This window comes from Triticum urartu, chromosome 2A (genome assembly GCF_056163025.1).
Source record: "Triticum urartu cultivar PI428250 chromosome 2A, HENAU_Tu73, whole genome shotgun sequence".
Classification (NCBI taxonomy): domain Eukaryota; kingdom Viridiplantae; phylum Streptophyta; class Magnoliopsida; order Poales; family Poaceae; genus Triticum; species Triticum urartu.
The window spans coordinates 740,479,329-740,501,159 of NC_141874.1; the positions used below are offsets into that span (position 1 = coordinate 740,479,329).

At 45.4% G+C, this 21,831-nt stretch overlaps 1 protein-coding gene across 1 annotated transcript; it reads left to right on the plus strand.

Moving 5' to 3' along the window:
* Nucleotides 1–14,471: 14,471 nt before the first annotated feature.
* Nucleotides 14,472–18,612, plus strand: LOC147987509 (uncharacterized). The gene is made up of 2 exons (XM_087540357.1): nucleotides 14,472–18,014; nucleotides 18,391–18,612. Exons 1-2 carry the CDS (start codon nucleotides 14,579–14,581, stop codon nucleotides 18,447–18,449), a joined length of 3,495 nt encoding a protein of 1,164 aa, XP_087396483.1. The 5' UTR covers nucleotides 14,472–14,578; the 3' UTR covers nucleotides 18,450–18,612.
* The last annotated feature ends 3,219 nt before the right edge of the window (nucleotides 18,613–21,831 follow it).

The following is a 21,831-nucleotide window of genomic DNA, read 5'->3' on the forward strand; positions in this document are numbered from 1 at the left end:
TACCATTGTCGAGGATGTCTTGTAACTGGGATGCCGAGTCTGATCGGATTGGGAGAAGGAATATCCTTCGTTGACCGTGAGAGCTTGTGATGGGCTAAGTTGGGACACCCCTGCAGGTTTTGAACTTTCGAAAGCAGTGCCCGCGGTTATGGGCAGATGGGAATTTGTTAATGTCCGGTTGTAGAGAACCTGAAACTTAACTTAATTAAAATGCACCAACCGCGTGTGTAACCGTGATGGTCTCTTCTCGACGGGGTCCGGGAAGTGAACATGGTGTTGGAGTTATGCTTGACGTAGGTTGTTCTAGGAACACTTCTTGATCATAGATTTCTCGAACGTGCTTTGCCCTCTCTTCTTGCTCTCATTTGCGTATGTTAGCCACCATATATGCTAGTTGCTTGCTGCAGCTCCACCTCATACCTTTTACCTACCTATAAGCTTAAATAGTCTTGATCGTGAGGGTGTGAGATTGCTGAGTCCCCGTGACTCACAGATACTTCCAAAACCAGCTTGCAGGTGCCGAGGATACCGTGCAGATGACGCAACCAAGCTCAAAGAGGAGCTCTATGAAGATCTTGTCCTTTGTGTTGTTTCGTTCTAGTCGATCAGTAGTGGAGCCCAATTGGGGTCGATCGGGGATCTGTGTAGCATTTGGGGTTGTCTTCTTTTATTTTGGTTCCGTAGTCGGACTTTAATTGTATCTGGATGATGTAATGCTTTATTCATGTATTGTGTGAAGTGGTGATTGTAAGCCAACTATGTATCTCTTTCCCTTATGTATTACATGGGTTGTGTGAAGATTACCTCACTTGCGACATTGCTTTCAATGCGGTTATGCCTCTAAGTCGTGCTTCGACACGTGAGAGATATAACCGCATCGAGGGCGTTACAATATATGTACGAATTGTAAGCCCCATGTAAGACAAGTGGAATGCGGCCCTCTGTTTCATTGACCTGCACATGTATCCAGGTTTTCGCTGTCTGCGCACAGCTAAGCGGCTCCATGCTTCAAATCAACCAAGGTCCTGTTTTTCTTGTTCTTTTTGTAGAAAAACCAAGGTTCTGTTGCATGTACCCAGACGGAGTCCTAGCCAATCAGCTCAAGGCGTCCCTGTCTTTCTCCGAGCTCTTCAAATAAAACGGAAATCCTTTGCGACGGGCAAAAGTTAAGGCCTCTTTTGGTTCATAGGGTAGAATTATCGTAGGAATATGAATTTTGTAGAAAATGAGATGATGTGTATCTCAAATTTTATGAGTAGGAATAGGAAACGAGATGTCATTTGGTTGACACCAAAGAATTTTTTCCATTGAATTTAGGCTCATTTTTATTTTCCTATGAAATGTGAAGGATAGGAACCAATTTTACATAGGAATAGGAATCCATTCCTATGAACCAAAGGATTTTATGAGTAAGAATGCTAGCCTTCCTCACAGGTTCACGTCTGGAAACGTAAGAACATCGCCACATGAAGCCTCCTATGCCCCAAGCACGGGCGCTTATTTACAACTAGGAGTAAACCTAGCTGCCGATATGCCTTGCGACTTCTATGCACTGAGATCTCTAGCAATCTGGCCGGCTCGAGCGACCTGAGAAGAGAATCTCCAACTGGAGGTCCGGAACTGTCCAAGGCTCCAAGAGGTACGACTAGCTGGATTGCGTGATGCCGTCCCTCGTCATTTTTTATGTGAGGGAAGTACTCCTATATGCAGCTAGTGGGCTCGGGCTGTCTCAAGTCTAATGGCCGGAAGCTAATTACGAGTAGCAACAAACTGCCTACTACCGAAGCGAATACTAGTAGCGTGCGTTTTCAAAACAAAGTTGTAGTAGGTTGTGCCATGATCATTCTCTTGGCGCTCATGGTTCTTGATGTCCAGCTTTGATTGTGTTGTGTGCAACACGGCAAAGTGTGTACGGTGTCCATGTATCCATGATTCCAGGTTTTACTATCTGCAGGTGAGACTAAGATGGTTATGGTTTGACTGAGACTCGGTGGATAGACATGGGAAAGGAATGCAAGTGCCTTGCAATGCCGTCGACCAGAACCTGTTGTGGCCTCCACAAAGATCACTGTTGGGGACGGACGAAAAACCTCCTTGTGGAAGGAACGATGACTTCTTGTGTTGAGTATACTGGAGGGATACCCCGTGCGTTGCGGCAGGATATTAAGCAGTAATTCAGGTATATATGTAGAAAGGAAAAGAAGGTGATGAGCATGGACATTATGCAGCACATGCAGATAAATATAAAATGCATTTGCTCAAGTAAAATGTCACCACTGTCAAAAGTGTTCATCTAACTGCTTCGAAGGAACTACATTGTGCCATTTGGTGCTGTCAACTACGGTGAAAAAAGGAAAGAAGTGCAAGCAGAGTGCTTCGGTGCATCCCTCATCTACTTTTTTGAAAAAACAAAGGTACTATTTTGGTCCTTAATTAGATCGTTGTGCTTGGCATCTGAGCGGTGAGCAAGTTGTTTATGTGCCCACCAGCAGCAAGCAGAACGCTTATCAAGCACCAACTAAATTCAAACCTTCTCCACTCCCAATCTCTATCAAGGTACCTAGGTGAGTCTTCTGCAGCGACGCACTGACACGGTCTCCTTGTTTCTCTTAGCTGCTAGCAGGTGCCTCTATTCTAACACGCATCTAGCCGGCCCTCAATAGCCTTTTCTTTTTAAGGAGAATAAACCTCCTGCCTCTGCGTCTAGACGATACATGCAACCATTTTATCAATTATTCACAAAGATCATACAAACTAATACATCAGTCAGGCTGAAGCACCATCTAGGCAACATCTGTTGCTATTCCTATTTTCTTGATAAAGGTGTGCCGAATATCCGGGGCCAAATACCAAACGGACATCGCACTAAACCCTAACATCTATAGCTGGATGCCTCAGTCCAGTCACCCACCGGGACTGGGTCCCATACCGGTTTGGCGCACTATCAAAGGCTGCCACTGCCATCTTCCACACTGGTCCATCTCCACAGCAGGAGTTGACGCATCGACCTTACCTGGCTTGCTGTTGACGCCATCACGGTCCTCAATAGACGTTAACGAAGGATAAATTATCCTCAGGCACCTATCTCACCCCTATGTTTAGAGGCCTTTTACGGTACATCTGAGTAAATATTAGCCATTCATTCAGCAGATTCAAAGGCGTGGATTCATCAATACTACCAGAGAATCGGAGTAGTATTTTCTAGTAAAGGGGCAAAATGGACAGAGATGCGAAACACGCACGCACGCAGGAGATGTAACTAATTCCCTGTTCTCTCTCTCTCCTGCACCGCACGCAGCGCCGCACCTGCGCTATGGGCCTATGGTTACCCGGCCGCCGCAGATCGTCGCCTCTGTCCCCCCTACTAGCGCGCCGTTGAGCTGCCGCCTTGTGGCCTCCCACGCGAGCAGCCTGATTGCCTGCCGCCGGGTCACGGGGAAGCTGCAGAGAAGAGAAAGAGTTGCGCGCTGGTTCTTGTGGAAGAGAGTTCGGCCGCCGTCGGCCTAGTTGCCTCCGGCCACGTCATCTCGGCCGCCTCTAACCTCCGTGAGCAGGTGCTGACGAGCTCCATGTTCGAGCTGCTGACTAACTAGGGCAAATTACTATAATATTGAAACTAAGGTCACGGTGGAGATTACTAGTCCCTGGAATGCCACATGATCCTGGAATGTATCTGAAAACTTGAAACCTGGAATGGTTGGGAATATCATTTCGGATGCCTTATGTAACCTAATCACTTGAGTAATAATTAAGATTCTCCTATTTCGTTCAAAATACAGACCCCAATTCAGTATCTGCAGTTCATGTTTGACCCCTATATTCTCACCATAACCAGGCTGCTATTATTACCCATGAAGAAGCTAAGGTAGCCATCTTCCAGAAATTCAGTATTGTGCCTCGACTATGTCAAACGGAGTAGAAATATTCAGATCGTACATAATTAGTTCACCCTCTTCATCTCTATAATCCAATATCACACCCAGGTTCGATGAAGATGTCAGCTCTCGTTTGGATGAGCGGGTGTGGAGAGAGGATGGAGATGGATGGGGAACGGGATGGCATGGGCAGGTTAAGTTGTCTCTGGAGGGCGGAACGCCAAGACGAGGTCGCCGGCGGCGGAGGAAGAGAAGACGTGAGGTGAGAGAGGGGAACGGGATAGGCGATCGAGTGATTATTCACGATGACGTCTCATACTGCTAACTGGACCACATTACCCTTGAGTAAATAAAAATAAAATAAAAAATCTGTAATCACAATACCCAAAAAGCCCATGCAATCAACGACGGCTGATCCGATCCTATACTACTCGGCTGTGGCAGTAGTAATAAAATGTACCGTAAAATCTCTCTATTTTTATTCCACCACTATCGCCCAGAGCAAAACGCCGCCTCTTCGCTGACAAATACCCCCCCCCCCCCCCCCCCCCCCGCGCCAACTGCAGACCCATGTAAGAAAAATGGAATGTGTCCCTCTGTTTCATTGACCTGCACATGTGTCTAGGTTTTCGTTGTCTGCTAAGGCTTCATGCTTCAAATCAGCTTCAGTTATCCATTTTTAGAAAAGGAGGATTGCCCCCGATCTCTGCATCTGGACGATGCATGCAACCATTTTATTAATTATTTACAAAGACCTTATAAAGTAGTACATTAGGTAGTCTGAAGGTACCATCTTAGAAACATGTGTCGCTAGTCCTATCTATTTGAATAAGGAAAGCCGATAGTCCGAACCTAATACCAAACAGACCTTACATAAATGCCTAACATCTGAAGGCAGAGGCCCCAACCAAGCCACATAATGGTTTTGGGGCACAAACCGGTCCGAGGCATTCTCATGTGTCGTCGCCGCCGTCTTTCATCAATCCATCTTCAGAGCATAAACTAATGCACCGACCTTGCCAGGTCTCTCTGCCATTGACGCCACCATGACACCAGATAGCGTCCTCCTCCTACGCGATTCCATCTTCGCGTATTGGACGCCGAGTCTCCACTACACTATGCCACTGAGATCCGCTACCATCAACGTGTAAGATGAAGCACTGCTCCATCAAAGAAGCCATTCTCTGATCCCTCGAGCCCGTGTGTACCTTCAAGAATTACGCCCTCAAGGGGGGAAACGACCCAAATCACCGCCATCATCCGATTTACTGATTTAGGGTTCCTCCCGGAGATAGCAGAGAGTGGCCTTGAATTTCTCCACGGCAATGCCTTCAAGAAGGGAACGGCGCAGGCAGTGCCGTCACTGCCGGCCTTGGCAGTAGTCAATAGCAAGTTTTCACCCAGATCTGTTCGAAGAGCCTTCATCTCTCGTGCGCATTCTATGGTCCAAATTCAGCAGGATTGCACTTCTTCATCTGCCAAACCTGAAGCTGTGTCATGGAGCTCATGTAGCAATCTCAGTCATCTTATGGATTTAGAATATTTTTGTTTAACCGTTTGCTCCGCTGCTTAGTGTTGCATGCTGTCACGGAATTTAATTTTACTGGGAGGAATGCCCGAATCATGGCCTGAGCTACTGCAAGCTTTGAATGTATACCCTGTACTGATAAATAGACCAAGGTTTTGGAGACACGGGTTTGTAGTTCGCATGCATATAACATAAGCTTGTCCAAAGAAGAACAGTGCAAACTTTCATTTGGAATCAGGAACTATGCGACCAGATGATTTTTGCTTAACCTAATCCTGTGGCTTGGAAGTTGTGCTAAATACACGATGGCTTTAAAGGCTAAGTTGACCTCATGCACAAGTACTCATTCATCGATGTCGAGCTCGACAGTCGACATAAGATGAATTTGAAATGAAGCAAGTTAATTACGAGATTAGATGTGGTACGTTGTTAGGCACATATGCGCTTATGTGTAAGGACCTGGAAATATGCTGACTATATCATGCATTAGAGTATTCGAGTACCGTCGATGATCCGAGGATCAAACAATCACATGAACACGACACCGAAATTTGTTAACGAGATTTATCAATATGGCTACATCTTCGGGGTTTGACTATGGGTGCTCCTTCCCATGACACACAATACCGCACCTGGTCGTCCTGGACACCGGCACATGCCGCCGGCTTCCCCGCGTTCCAATGCTATTATGTTGACATAGGTTACATAGTGTGTCTACCCCCGCTATATATAAGAGGCCTTGGATACAAGTGTCCTACTAGGACACGACTTCATATCCTATCTAAAACACAATACTACTCAGAGTCCAACTGTAACCTACTTTATACACTATATTCGACACAACTCCAACAAACTCCACCTTGCGAATATACTCCACCACCCTGGATTTGACCATACATCAAACTTCCATGTACATTGGACTTGAACTTATCCCATGAGAACCGCTGCTACTCCAAAGACTCCATATGACTCCACCTGCAACTTGTAATCCCTTCTTTTCTTGACCACAGTCAACAGTCGAGCAAAATTAAGTTTCTTGTTACTCTAGTTTGTGCTCCCAACTTCGAGAGTATCAGTACAACGCCATCACACACTGATCACTTACATATTGGGTGTCACACATAAGAGTTACCTGAACTCAACATCACTGCTCCTTTCTTGACCGCCTCTCTGAAACTTGAAGGAATTTCACCATTGCTTGTTGTCATCCCGAGTCAAATTCGCAGTTGTTTCACCACATGTATGACCACCAGAGGCCTGCCCCGTCTCCATGCCCCGTGCTAACCACACGCCTCGCCGCTATTACCGCGTCGAGCCTCCGCTGTCCCCGTCGAGTCTCAAGGGTCGCGAACCCACACCACTCAACCCCCACTACAGAGTACCACCAATCATCACTGACCGATGACGTGTTTCACGCTTTTATCAGACCACTTGGCTCCAGTCCAAACTACGTGTCCCTCGCTTTTTTCCCTTCAGCTGAAATAGGCTTCGATTCTCTGGATCCTTACACCGTAGCCTCTCAATCCAGCTCCACCTTCAAAATGACTCCATGGTAGATGATCAGTCCACCCTCACGCCCCGTTGACTTCAAACTCCGTGTGTATACCACCTTGAATCAACCCCGTGTCACAGTCTTTTCGAAGCCACACAAGCCCTTGGGCCTGCGCCACGTGTTTCCACGCCCCAGAAGTCAGTCACTATCAGCATCACGCACCTATGTCGTCGCTGATCCCACCACTATCTTTTGTATCAACCGACTCGCGTCGATCCCGTCAGACTGCCCAATCCGACTCAGCCGAACTCGTTCGACTGTACGACACGCTCAAGCCTCCGAAATCGTCATCCGCGAATTCTCATCCATCACATGATAATTTCATCTCAACCGGCATGACTTCCCGCAATGCCTTCAAGCATCCCTGTTGTGCCAACAAATCTTTCACCCGTGTATGCCATAACCCAAAGTTTTCAGTTTCGTAAACTTCTCCACCTCAAACTAGGTACCCGTTGGCGCCATAGCTCTTCATACAACTGACATTTTGAAGAAAAAAAATCCAAGTTTCCAACACGTGCTCAAGTACACAAGATGTAGTAGTAACAAAATTCCTACCAAAAAATCCTTTTTGTACTCACGTGTAGTAGCTCCTAGGCACTCAACCCCGATGCTGGCTGCTTGCCTTATCCAAGCCCTTGCCTTCACGTTGTACGCGCGTATTATCAGATGGAGTTTTCCCTTCGCTGAATCGATATGTCTCTGTCTCTTTCCATGTCGTTGGACACTCGGTCCTTTTGGTCCAAAACAAATCCCGTCATGACTAGACGCATCCAGCAACCAGCCGGTCTCCGTTGGCCCCCGCGCCAGCTGCACCGATGCGCCACGCGCGTGCTCCTATGGGACACGCGTCCATGACCGCACGCATGCCTGCTGCCGCTCTCCTCCTTGGTCCCGGTTGGCTCGCCAACTCGCGAGTGAACTATAGCCCAGCTGCTGCCGCCGCCTCGATCTGATTCGCTTTCTCGAGAAGATCACAATCGCTGGAACGCCTCTGCTTTTTAGATCGCTCCTGACAGAACTCATTGACGACATCTCGTCGATTTTCTTCTGCTCAACTGCAACCGCTCCTGCAGAACTCCAACAATATCCTTCACTTCCTCTATATCAACAGAACCGCGACCTCTTCGAACCTTTCTCATAATATCACTTGTTAGAATAAATTCGAGGTATACCGTCGATCATACTAAGACCAAGCAATCACACGAGCACGACACCGAGATTTATTAACGAGGTTCATCAATATGGCTACACCTCCGGGGCTTAATTATGGGCGCTCCTTCCCATGACACACAATACCACACCCGGTCGTCCTGAACACCGGCACATGCCGTCGGCTTCCCCTGCGTTCTAGTGCTATTATGTTGGCATAAGTTACATAGTGTGTTTATCCCCACTATATATGAGAGGCCTAGGATACAAGTGTCCTACTAGGACACGACTCTATATCCTATCTAAAACACAATACTACTTAGAGTTCAACTATAACCTATTTTGTACACTATATTCGACATTGAAATGAAGTAACTTGCGGGAATAGATGTCGTTTCAGTATTTGAAGGTTTGCTTGCCGCATGCGCCATGGCAGTGTTATTAAAGATAAAAGAAAAGATCGGACTTACATAGGGACAGGGGATAAGCATTTCCTGCTCCATATAGATACAACATACAAGGAGCTCTATATATAGAGCGTTAGCACAAGCAACAAATGAATGGACAACGATGCCTCATTAAACAAGTGCGTATTAATTAACTCAAGGAGAAGCCTTTGGAGCAGGCACGCAGATCTGCTCTGGCGTTCGGTCCCGAATAAGAGCTACCGGACAAAAACCACACTCGCATCTTTCCTGGTTTGAATCATGCTACTAATATTTTGAGACGGAGCTAGTCGCGGGTCTGAGTCCTGCTAGTATATATTCAGGCCCAAGGGTGCTTATCTACACATGCAACTGTAATTGAAATGGATCAACTTCGAGGTCAGATCTGGATCATGCGTTAAATATGTGAGGCTTGTCTGACGCCCATGTTCTCAAAGTCAAACAAGTGAAGTACGTATATGCAGTTGGAGGCATTGCTCGGATATGTTCAAACTATCTTTCAGGATGAAAACTTTGATTCTGACCTTTGTGGTTGGATCCGGCAACGGCGGCGCTTGAGTGTCGCTTCCATCCCGAAGGCGTTGCTGTTGAAGGACATCGGCCTCCATGTGATGTCAATGGTTGGTGTGGATATGATCTTAGTTGTAGTTTGTCCATTGCTGATCTGATCGCTTTGGAGTTTTCCTTTTCCTTTTTATTTTCTCTTCTCCATGCCTATGCATAGCTTTTGGTCTTGTGACCTTGCTAGTTGTTGGCGTTTTTTTTACGTGTGTGTGTTGGGTTGACTGTGTGCATTTTAATTATGCAGAGGCCAGGTGTGTGCTCATATTGTATCTTCTCGATGCTCCGTTTGAGCCAATAAAACTCACTCTTTATCGAAAAAATATGCAGTTGGCACAGGAAACTTATTACTAGTGGATGACGCCTAATCACGTCCATTTAACTAGGTGAGAAGCCATTGGAGTGCATCCAGTCCGCAAACACACAACACACAGAGAGAAAGAGAGAATGGCGCAGTGGTGGGATGAGTGGCAGCTGCGCATCCTCGTCCTAGCCAGCCTCTGCGCCCAATACTTCCTTTCATTATTTGCCGGCGTCCGTAAGTTTCACATCCCTCCATGGCTCGGAGTTTCGTTCCGGCTGGCGCACATCGGCAGCGACGCTCTCGCCATCTTTGCCCTTGCCACGCTCTTTAGCCGTCAAAAAAATGGGCCGGGGTGCGGCTACGCCTATGGCAGCCGCGACTCCGAGCTGTTATGGGCGCCGATCGTGCTGATGCACCTCGGCGGCCAGGTGATCATAACCACCTACAAGATTGAAGACAACGAGCAGTGGAGCCGCCACATCCTAACTTCTCTATCCAAGGTCAGTGCAGAAATACTCATTTAATCATAGAGATCATTACAAAGAATTTAGTACAATGATTGTTACGTGCTTTGAAAATTGTTTTCTTACGAGAGAAATTTCCAATCTATTCATCAATTATGGTAGTATAGAGCACGCAAGAGGTAATAAAAATTACAACCAGGTCTATGGACCACCTAGCGACGACTACAAGCACTAGAGCGAGCCGAAGGCGCGCTGCCGTCATCGCCCCTCCATCACCGGAGCCAGGCAAACCTTGTTGTAGTAGATAGTCTGAAAGTCGTCGTGCTAAGGTCTCAAAGGACCAGCGCAACAGAGAAGCAACCATCGCCGGGGTGGCGGGGGGGGGGGGGGGGGGGGGCTCCTAGTCTCGCCGCTGCCGGAGGGGACTCCCAAGCAAAAGTCGGCTGGCCCAGAGGAAGGTGGCGGCGGAGCACCTGGTTTCCCCTGCGGTGGCGCGGGCGTGTGGGCGCTCGGCGCGACAGAGGAGCTGCGGACGGCGGCAGGTGGGCTAAGCACAGCACTCCGGAGTTCCTGGCGCTCAGTGTGTGCGCCGATGTGGCCTGGGCGGTCCCCTGCTCGACGGCATGGATCTAGGGATCCTTCCCTAATCTATGGCCCTGGGTCAGGCATCCAGGTTGGGGCTCTACCCGTCTGGCGGTCGCCTCCTGCTGCACGTTTGTGTGTTGATGGTGGCCGTCCAGGAGGGGGTGTCTGATCTGTCTTCGGATCTGTCCGGTGGCGAGTTTGGAACGACGAGACTACCGGTGAAAACCGAGCCTCGATTACGGTCACAGCGGACGATGACAACTTCTTTTGGAGTCGTTACCCTTTTCGAAAGCATCATCATAGCAAAACGCATCACTGAGAGAAAATAAACCGTCTGGTGGCATCTAGTAATCTCGGAAATACTCAATGCACATAGTTAGTTCATAAAATGGATTGTCATCAATCACCAACACCATTAAAGATGAAATATTGCCCTAACAGGCACCATAACGGTATATGGCAATACAGAACGGTCCCTCTCTCTACTGAGGTGCATACCGCCGATTTGGCAACCGAGGTGCAGGCGACTTAGGAGGCACTAATGACTAAGATCACGTCAAGTGGCCTTACCTCATTAAACGCCACAGATCGGCTCACGATGCATCCGACGACGACTCCGGTGTACGCCAGACACATCCCGCGGACAAGATCAAAGTAATCCTGGCAGCAGTAGGCCATGACCCTAAATAGGGACAAGCGCTCTGCGATCCCTAACGCGAGGATGATGACACAATTCCTAGAAACCAAACTGGCTGAAAATCCCATAGGGTCAGTGGAGCACATACCAAACGGCAACGTGCCTGTGGCTGGGTACCCAACATTTCTATGCATCTCGGGAGCCAAGTGTCAAGCTTGGGACAGACCGCCACACAATACGCAACTTTTTGGATTATCAGTTATCACTGAGACGTCATGACCAGGGACAAGGTGTCAAACCCTGCCCTGGCCCGAGTCTGGTACAAGTGAAAGTACCCATGCGTCGTCAACAGGGATATGTCATATGCCATAAGGGCATCTTCAACGACCCGTAAGCCTTCCGCAACTGGTTGGATCGTGTTGTCTGGACTACGGAAGACATCCAACGCGGTTTTGTGTCGGTTTAGGAGAGTCCAGGCTGCTGTCATGCCCGTTTCTGACCGCCCTGGCCAACCAACCCCCCTCCCCTCTCCCGCGCGTTTCTCGTCCATCGCCAGCTACCCGCATTCATGTCACTGTAGAGTGGGCCGTTCCACATTCAAGGTGGCTCAACACAGACGCGACCTCTCACTACCTCCGCCATTGAAGCGGTGCGCCTGCTGAGGGCGCCGTCCATCACGCTCGGCTGGACACGCCTCCTCGCCGCATTCAAACGCCGGCATTAAACCCGCGTGGAAGTTGGGAAACCTACTCCGGCCACATGTCCATTCACGAGCGGGCCGACATTAAATGCAACACCGAGCAAGCTCCTCCCGTTCGCCCTCTATTTAAACGAGGCCAGACGCCGGATCGCACCACTCCGCCACTCTCAATCTCCTTCTTCCACCATTTTCTCCACTTTTTTGACGACCAAGAAGAACAGTTCTCCGGCATAAAACCCAGCTGGATGGCCCGCTGAGCCCAGCGGATACGAGCGAGGCAACTCGCTGCTCCACCTCGCTCGCCTAGCCCGACGAAGCAAGTTGCCGCCCCAAGCCGACGCGTGGTTCAGCAACTTGCCGTTCCAAGCCAGCCGACAGTGGAGTGGCAAGTTGCTCCAGGCCGACATGGCGGGGAGCATGGTTGCACGGGCATCGTCACCGTCGTCAACGACGCCACGTCGTACCGCGCCTCCAGTGCCTGCGACCGCGACATGCGCTGTCGATGTGCGCACAGGCGTGCCATGCAGGCAGAGAAAGAAGCTGGCTGCGCGGATGTCGATGAGGTGGCGACCATAACATCTGCGCCCGCCACCATCATCGAGGTGAAGTAGAACATGGGAGATCGCCAGCGCTTAGGTCCCAGGAAGGCTACCGCCGGTGACCTATCTGGTTCTTTTTTATCTAGACCATCCCTAGCACCGTCTGAGCTCCACAGAAGCAACCTTCCCCTCCGGTTGAAGCACCCTCTTTGCCACTACGATGAGTGGCGCAGGGGAACGCAGAAAAGATATGGGGGAAGAATATGCCTTCGGGACTCCCGCAGTCCGGTTAGCGCACTACCGGACATGAGGAAGACAAAGAGATCCGCCGATGCCGGTCGTATACTAGTGCATCCTTATCATGGGAGTGGAGCTCCGCGCGACAGTATGTGCATATAGTTTTGCCTTTTTACTTGAAAATATGTCCAAAGTGTAATTGCTTTCGTCTAGTTTCTATGAAATCCGGCCGACTTTGCATGAGTTTCAGCCCGTTTGTTGAAAAATAGTTGAAATGTATGCGGCTAGCGTTGGATGACGGCTTCCCGCATTTCCCTGTCTGTGTGCCAAGGAATTCTTGCTTTTGGTTTCTAAGGTGGGCAATAGAGTTACGCCATGACGTGGCAGATACAACACTTTGGCTGGGAAAGTCAGCCTCGTAAATGCGTGCCTCTCCTTCCTTCCTATGTTCCCCCTCCCCATGTCTATGGATGAATGCTGGTTATTGTTTTTGGGTAAGTTGCCTAAACGAATTTAGGGGTCAGTCATTTTTAAACCGCTGCGCTCACGTACACAAGCTGCATGTGTGCATGCTCACGCACACAAGCACACCACAGAATACTTTTTCTCACGCCAAATCCGGACGCCATGGGCCAAGGCATGGGACGGACTGCCGCGATGGCGACTTCCGGCGATTGCCGGCGACTGGCGTGATGCCACCCCCTTCTTTTCCTTTTCTCTTCTTCCCCCAGTAGATCTCTTCTCATAGCTCGATGCTGTCCTGTGTCCCCTTGATCCTCTGTTCTTGCCATCCCTCGTTCAGCTTCTCTCACCGGCAGGGAGGCCGCTAGCTACAGAGACTGGTGTTTGGTGGCGATTCCCGGCGATTGTCCGACGACTGGTGTTCTGCCGTTCCTCCCTGCTTCCCCTTCTTGGTCTGATCTTTCTCTTCCCCTTCTGGACCTGATCTTCCTCTTCCCTTTTTTCTCTTGGACATCTCTAGATCCCCTTTCTCTATTGCCCTGTTCTTTTTGCTTCCTTGACCCCCCGCCCATCTCAGACTGATTTGATTCTCCCCTTCTCCTTTCTTACTCAATTTCTCGCTCTCGCATCTGCGTCCGGCAGCTGTCTCGTCTCCGTTTCTCCCGCTTCAGCCACCAAAGCCTTGCGCCGCCGCCGCATCCCGCTGACCTTGGCCCGCTCGTCAGCGCAGAGTGATCTGGTTGTTTCCGGTGCGCTTCTCCCAGCTCTTGCTGCTGTGCCTTCACACCTCGCTCCGCCGGTTCCTTTGCAAATCGACCTTAGCAAATCAGAGCATCTGCTGGATTTGGTCGGAGGGGCGCTCTCCGCTTCTTGGGGAGCGGCGCACAGCCCTATCGTGCCTCGGGCGTCATGAGGGCCATCGCTTGGAATTGCCGAGGTATGGGCCGAGGCCTCGGCAATGAAAGAATGCTCTACCTAGCTAACTTAATGCAATCCACGAAGGCGCATGTAACCTTTGTTTCGGAAATCAAATCATCCAAAGTTCGTTCTATTGATCTTGTTAATAGATTTGATGTTACCGATGGTTTTGTTGTTCCTTCTAGAGGTGCTTCGGGAGGTCTTTGGCTTATGTGGACTGATGATCTTAAAGTCTCTGTTCATAGTTCTGCTTTCCATTATATTTTAGCTAAAGTAGTCCATCTAGCTTCGGGGGTCAACTTTTGTTTAATTTGTATATACGGCGACCCATATCATAGGCAGACTACTGGCATTTGGGATCAAGTTTCGTCTTTTGTGTATGATAATCTGGGCATGCCGATGTTGTGTATGGGAGACCTGAATGACATCCTGTATGATATTGATGGTTGTAATGGCAATGTGAATTACTATCGTATGCATGCTTTTTGTTCTTTTGTGAAAAATTGTGGTTTGTTTGATATAGGTTATAGTGGGCCTGCTTATACTTGGCGTGGTAGACAGAACACTTCCAATCCTATTTATAAACGCCTTGACCGTTGTTTGGTTAATTCCGAATGGTGCATGCATTATCCTAATACCAAAGTTCTTAATCTGCCTATCATTTTGAGTGATCATGCTCCCATTTTACTGTCTACTGAAGGTAATTTTGTCAAACCTAAGCAGACCTTCAAATTTGAAAATTGGTGGCTGTTAGAAAAGGATTTTTCTGCTTTTGCTAAATCAGCTTGGACTAATTGCTCAGCTCAATCTTTTGCAGCCAAAACTTCCTCTTTAGCAGGGTCACTTAAAAAGTGGTGTAAAAGGAAGAAGCCCCTCCAACAGGACCTTCATGACCTTGAATTGAGTATTAACCAAATACAACAACTTCCCTTGCAGCAGCAAGATCATGCTTTAGAAAGTACTCTCACTATCAGGTATGAGCAAACTCTCTATAAGCTTAATCAGTTTTACAAACAAAGAAGCAAGAAAGGTTGGGCTAAAGATGGAGACCGCAATACTAAATTTTTTCATCAAGCTGTGGTCAAGCGTAGAAAGAGGAATACTATTTGTTCTGTTAAGGATGAAAATGACATGATGCAATTTAAGCCCACTGCTATCACTAACACTTTTGTTAGCTATTTCCGATATATATTTTCTTCTCCCAACAATAATTCTGAGAGACCTTACCCTCATTCTCATTGGCCTAATGATTCCCTAGATCCTACTTATGCTCTTCCAGATAAACAGGAGGTATTGCAGATTCTCAAGGAGATGAAATTAAATGCTTCTCCAGGGCCGGATGGGTTCAATGCGGAGTTTTATTTGGCAGCTTGGGACTGGATAGGTGATGAAGTTACGCAACTTGTCATTAATTTTTATAATACTGGTATTTTGCCTCCTCATATTAATGACACAAATATTGCACTTATTCCAAAAAAACTTGAGCCTCATGTTCCCATGGATTACCGGCCTATTAGTCTTTGTAATGTTGTGTATAAGATCATTGCGAAGTCTCTTGCTAATAGGATTAAATTGCATTTGCCTGATTATATTGATCCTGCTCAGCAAGCTTTTATTGAGGGTAGACGCATTAGTGATAATATCATCATTGCCCAAGAAATCTCGCACTCTTTCTCTCTTAAATCTTGGAATCATAATGCCTTTATGCTTAAAATTGATTTGGCCAAAGCTTTCGATCGTTTGGAATGGAATTTTATAGTGGCTGCTCTTACACGTAAAGGGTTACATGGTCATTTCATTAACTTGGTGCATGCTTGTATTTCTTCTCCCATGTTCTCGGTCTTGATTAATGGTCAGCCCTCGCGTAAATTTAGAAGCTTCAGAGGTATCCGTCAGGGCTGTCCCATGTCAACTTATTTGTTTGTCATCGCTATCAATGAATTGTCTCTTGCTCTTAATGAGGCTCTGGCTGCTCACCATTTGCAGGGAATTTCTCTTGGACCAAACTGCCCTCCTATTCACTCTTTGTTGTTTGCAGATGATTTGTTGGTTTGTGGACAGGCAAGTCTTCAAGAGGCTCATTCTATGGCTCAAATCATTAACCATTTTTGTGCCATCTCAGGACAAACTCCAAACTGGGCTAAATCAGCAATTCTTTTCAGCTTTCATGTTCCTCAAACTATAATTCATGCTATTAAGCAGATTTTCCCGGTTTCTAACTTGGATAGCAGTTTTGTTCATCTTGGTCATCATCTTGTGCTTCCAGCTAAGAGTAGAGCTTCGGCTTACAACTTTGTCATTGAAAAATTTCTGAATAAGCTACCTACTTATAAAGCTAACATGCTTTCCCATGCTGCCAGATTAGAATTGATTCGTTCGGTTTTCTCGGCTATACCTGTTTATTATATGGCTAACATCTTGTTTACTAAGAAGTTCATAGCTAAACTTACTGCAATCATTAGGAATTTCTGGTGGACAGGTGTTCGAGAAAGTGATTCCAAAAAGAGCCTTTGCCTCCGAGCTTGGAAGGATATTTGTAACTCTAAGGAAGAGGGAGGATTAGGAATAAGGAACTTGAAGGCTATCAATGAAGGTCTCCTTCTCACAGCTGCTTGGAGATTAGCTAAGTCTCCTTCTTCTCACTTGCATCTTGTTCTTAAGGCTAAATACTTTCATAATGCCTCCATATGGACATCCTCTGCTAATTCTGCTAAGTTGGCCTTTTGGACTTCTATTCTTAAAATTCTACCGAAACTCAAAGCCCATTCTTTTTATCAATTATCTCAAGGCAATATCTCAATTTGGAGCACTCCTTGGTGCTCTCTTTGGAGATCAGTTCATGATTGTCTTATTCATCAACGACATGGTTTTCAATGTCCATCTTTAGTTAAAGATCTTTGGCTTCCGGACCAAAAAACTTGGAATCATGACTTGGTTTGCTCTCTTTTTCAAGAACCATTGGCCTCTCTTATTGTGCAAACAGATATTATTGATGATGATAGTCCGGATACGCTTTGTTGGGATCTCACTCATAATGGTATTTGTTCTTCAGAATCTGCCTATAAACTTTGTTTGCAGGAAATTCAGGCCATTCCCCGAAATGCACCTTCAGTTGTTCCTTTGGATCTCTCAAATCTTCTTGAACTCATTTGGAAACAAAAGGATATGCTCCCAAAAGTTAAAACTTTTGCATGGAGACTGCTTAGGAGGGCTCTTCCTACAGGGTTGAGGGCTGGTAGATTTTCCATTCATATTTCAAAAACTTGTTGCCGATGTGGTCAACAAGAGGATGAGGTCCATCTGTTTTTCATGTGCTCTTTTTCTTGTGCAGCTTGGTTTTCCTCTCCTTGGTTTGTTTGTTCGGATGCTTTAGTCCAGGGGCATTCCACCTTGCATTCTGTTATTGATGTTCTTCGCATGAGGCATCCATATGGTTCTCTTTCTAACATTTTTACGCTTCTTTGGTGTCTCTGGAAAGCAAGGAATGATTTTCTATTTCATAGGGCGAAATCTCTTCCTCATCAAGTTCACATTGCTGCTCTTACATTAACCTCTAATGTGTATGACAATGCCCTTCTCTTGAATCAGACTCCAACTCCAACTCAGTTGTCTTCTAATCAAATTCCTTTGCCTGGCAGAACCCTTAGGTCTGATTTGTTGGCTGATGGGGCTAAAATCTATTCGGATACATCTTTTAGGACTAAGAAAATTCCAGGTTTGTTGCAAGGACAGGTTGGCACAGGTGTGGGAATCTTTATTTCCTTACCCTCTAACGGAGGAGAGATCAATGTGCAAGTGCAAGCTTCAGCTCCTCCAACTTCTACTCCTCTGCAAGCGGAGGCTCTTGCACTAAATTTTGCTGCTTATCTTGCATCTCAACTCAACATTGCTCAGCCTACTTTTCTGACGGACTGCTTGGTTTTAGCAGGGGCTGCTGCTCTAGGTAATGTCTCCACTTCTGAAACTCCATGGAGTATCAGGAAATCTTTGGCTAGTTTTTTTAAGACTACTTATCAGCTTCAGCCAAAGGTGTTTCACATTTCTAGGGAGATCAATGGTATTGCTCATAATCTTGCTCAACAAGTTTTCCGTGCTATTGGCGACACTCGACTTTCTTGTTTTGCTGCAAGACACAATTATGGTCTTTTCCCAATACTGCCTCTTCTTGAAAATTTTCAGATTCAGGGCTTTAGAATTCATACAGTTCACTGTTATTAATTTTCTCCCTGTAGGTTTTGGTGTGGCAAGTTTTTATCTCAGTTATAGATGGTAGCCTAGGCTTGTTCTTTGTTTCTTCTTGAGCTCTGCCTTCTCTCTGTACTTTGTGTTGTGCTTGGTTTTTATTCGTTTGCAGATCTCTGGAGTTTGATGCTATATCGCGAAACTGGAGTACATCAGTTTCTTATTTTGCAGGGTTTTCATCTTGGTTGCAGATGTATTTTGCTGTTTCTACGGGACCTTGACATGCTTGCTTCAAGAAAGATGGCAGTGAAGCAAAAGACAACAGCAATTCATAGTTTCAGATTCAGAGTGTTCTTGTGCTAGAGTGTTCCTGTGCTAGTTCTGGCCATGTTGATCATGGTGTAGTGGTCATTCCCACTTTGCCTCATATAGGGTCTTTCTTCGGCTCTCTTTTCTAGATACTGCTGCTACCCCTCTCTACATCTTCAGCAGATCTATATAATTCTCTTTGTACTTTCTCTACGAGCTGAATGAATTTGGCACTTCGGTGCCTTTGCTTGTTCAAAAAAAAAGCACACCACCGGGACCCAGGCCGCATGCCTGCATGCTCACGTACACAAGCCCAACATTACGACTCAGGCATGCATGTTGCATGCTGCACGCTCCCAGGCAGCGATATTGGAGTTGACACGCCAGCAATGAATGTAAGTTTTGTGTGCTGTGTGATTTTACATGCATGTATAATCCTAAGCACATCTTGCATTGAGATTCATGATTGTACTGTTTAAACTTGATTAGAAATTATTTTAGTTTCTAATACATAATTAATAGTGTCACATGATCATACCATAGGGAATCTTTTTAAAATGATTTCAACTATTTGATAGGCGCTTGGAAATTATTTTTGGCGTTAAGCCAAATCGCCCTCCACCACCCGATCAACATCCAAAGGCTCAAGCGCCTTCAACTTTCTCTAGCCTTCTTATTCCCCCTATGCTAATACTAAAATAAAATCATGTAATTTTCCAAAAAAAATACAACAAGTAATGAAAAAAAATTGCACACAGTTTACAGAGAAACTGCGCTTTTTATAATATGTAAGAATAAGCATAGAAATAGTGGAAATTTTGCAAACAAGAAGTTTACTAAGAAGGCATGAATTAGGGGCATTGGTATTACCCTTTAAAATAAATAAAATGAAATAAACTAAAACTAAATCAAAACGATGAAGTTTTTCTAAGGTAAGACTCAATTCCTGTCATATGTATTATCCGTTAAGTACACGAAAAATAAAAGAATGAAACAAAATTGCATTGGGATTACCCTTAAAGAAGAAATAAAATAAAATAAAAACTAAAGCTCAATCAAGATAATGAAGTTTTCCTAGGGAAGAATTAATTAAGGCATTGGTATTACCCTTCTAAGAAGTTAGAAAATGAAAAAAAAATAACTAAAACAAAATAAAAAAACTGAAGTTTCCATAGAAACATAAATTGGTGGAATTGTTAAAATGTTGCGCACAATTTATACAGAAATTTTGCTTTTTTTATCATATGCAATAACAATCATATAATGATAGAATTTCCCCATCAAGAAGTTTTATAATAAGAAATGAATTAGTGCATTTGGTATTACCTTAAAAATAAAGAAAAGGAAATAAAAACTAAAACACAAATAAAAAAATGAAGTTTTCTAAAGAAGAATGAATTAGTGACAATGGTATTAATCTTTAGGAAGGAAAAAAATGAGAAAAACTTAAAAAGAGTAATGAAAAAAATTCACACATAATATAAACAAAAATTGCACTTTTTTATAATATGCAAGAATAAACATATAATCATGAAAATTTGAAAAAATATGTTTCAATTTGTGGCATTGGTGTTACCCTTACAAAGAGAAAAAGAAAATTGAAATAATAAAGTGTTTTAAGGAAGAGTGAATTAGTGAGATTCATGTTACCCTTTAATAGAAAAGAAAATGTAAAACAAAAACCTTCATAAAACTTGGGCATAGGTTTGCACGCAAATTGTATTTTTTAATATGCAAAGACTAAGCACATAATAATGCAATATGAGTGCATAGTACTTGTGTGTATACATTCCAGTAATCTAGCATGCCAAAAATACCCAAGTAGAAAAAGAAAATCTGACTAAAAATCAAAAGAAAAGCAAAACAAAAATACATACAAACAAAACAACAGGCAATGTGTAACAAGCATCAAGCCTAATAAAAAAAAGACTTAGATGTGCTTTAGCAAAACTGTAAAAAATATGACTTACCCCAAACAGGGGCAAGTCAAAAATCAAACCTAATAAAAAATGACTTTCCTCAATTAGGACTAGGAGCAAGTCAAAAACTACCTAAGAAGCCATGAAAAGCACAAGAAAAAACAACATGAATCTTGAAAAAAAAGAGCCGAAAATCGACTTACCCAAATTTAAAATTCAGGCAATTTTCATATAATTAAAGGAAAATATTTTTTAAGGGTGGGTCTAAATGTTTAGAGGGCATGCGTCCAAAATGTTTTGCATCTTATTAACTGGATCGTCCACCATGTCAGGTCACAATTGCTTTATACGTATTTTACAAATCATGGTCGTCGGATGACAAAAGGTTGTTGGCCGCAACAATTGTGCTTTTCATCCTTGTGACTATGAGATGCTTCCAGAAGGCTCTGGATCTTAAGAGCAGTAGCTTCAATGCCCTACGGAAGGCCGGCTCATCCAACATACGCCTCGCTCGAGGCACCAACCTCACAGAAGAAGAAATGATTGGAAAATATATACTAAGTGCAAACAAATTTGTATGGGAATATGAGCACCCGCCGGAAGCATTACCAGGTCAACCATCCCGACAACCGCTGCCAACATCAAGGGATTGGCTTCCAAAGATACCGTATGAGCGATTTTTGGACTTTCCATGTTCATATGATGATCGTCTTGAATTCATGACACAATTCTGGTACCTCGACGACCAATCAGCTAACCGCGAAGTAGAAGGCGCGTTGTCTCGGATGACCAGTTTTCTCTACACCAAAGATGATAAAGATGATAGACCCTTCACTGGTTGGGTGTATGCGCCAACAGCATTAATCATCTTCCGTACTCTCTCCCGTGGGTGTACACAAGTATTACCTTATGCAACGTTAGTCACAGCCATCTGCCTGGTACACACCAGTAGCTACAAAGAAGCTTATAGCAGTGAAGATACCTGGGTTACACTTGTGTTGTTGTACGGTACTCTTCTGCTGGAGCTCGTTTACCAGCGTGTGCAATCAACTTTCCATGACAAGTTCTCTGGCAGAATTCTCCAACGTAGTCTTATTGGATTATTAGCCCGTAACAAATGGCACTCAAGGATGAGGAGGATCGCAGGATGGTTACAATGCAAGGACTTCCTCAACGATTGCTGGCACATGGAGCCTAGCTATTCGTGTGAGGTGATAACATCATTGGTTCGTCGCCATGTTGAATCCGGGTGGAGGAGGGGCATGGTGGACGCCAAATCATATATGAGGTTTAATGATACCAGGGGTGAGTCAGGGCCGTATCCGAGAAAATGGAGGCCCGGTGCGAAATAAAAATTGAGGCCCTCGACATAACAAATAGCAATTAGAAAACAAAATTTTCTACACTAAAAATAGACTTTGTTATATATATCATCCTTCTGACATGTTTTAGTACTCATCCTAT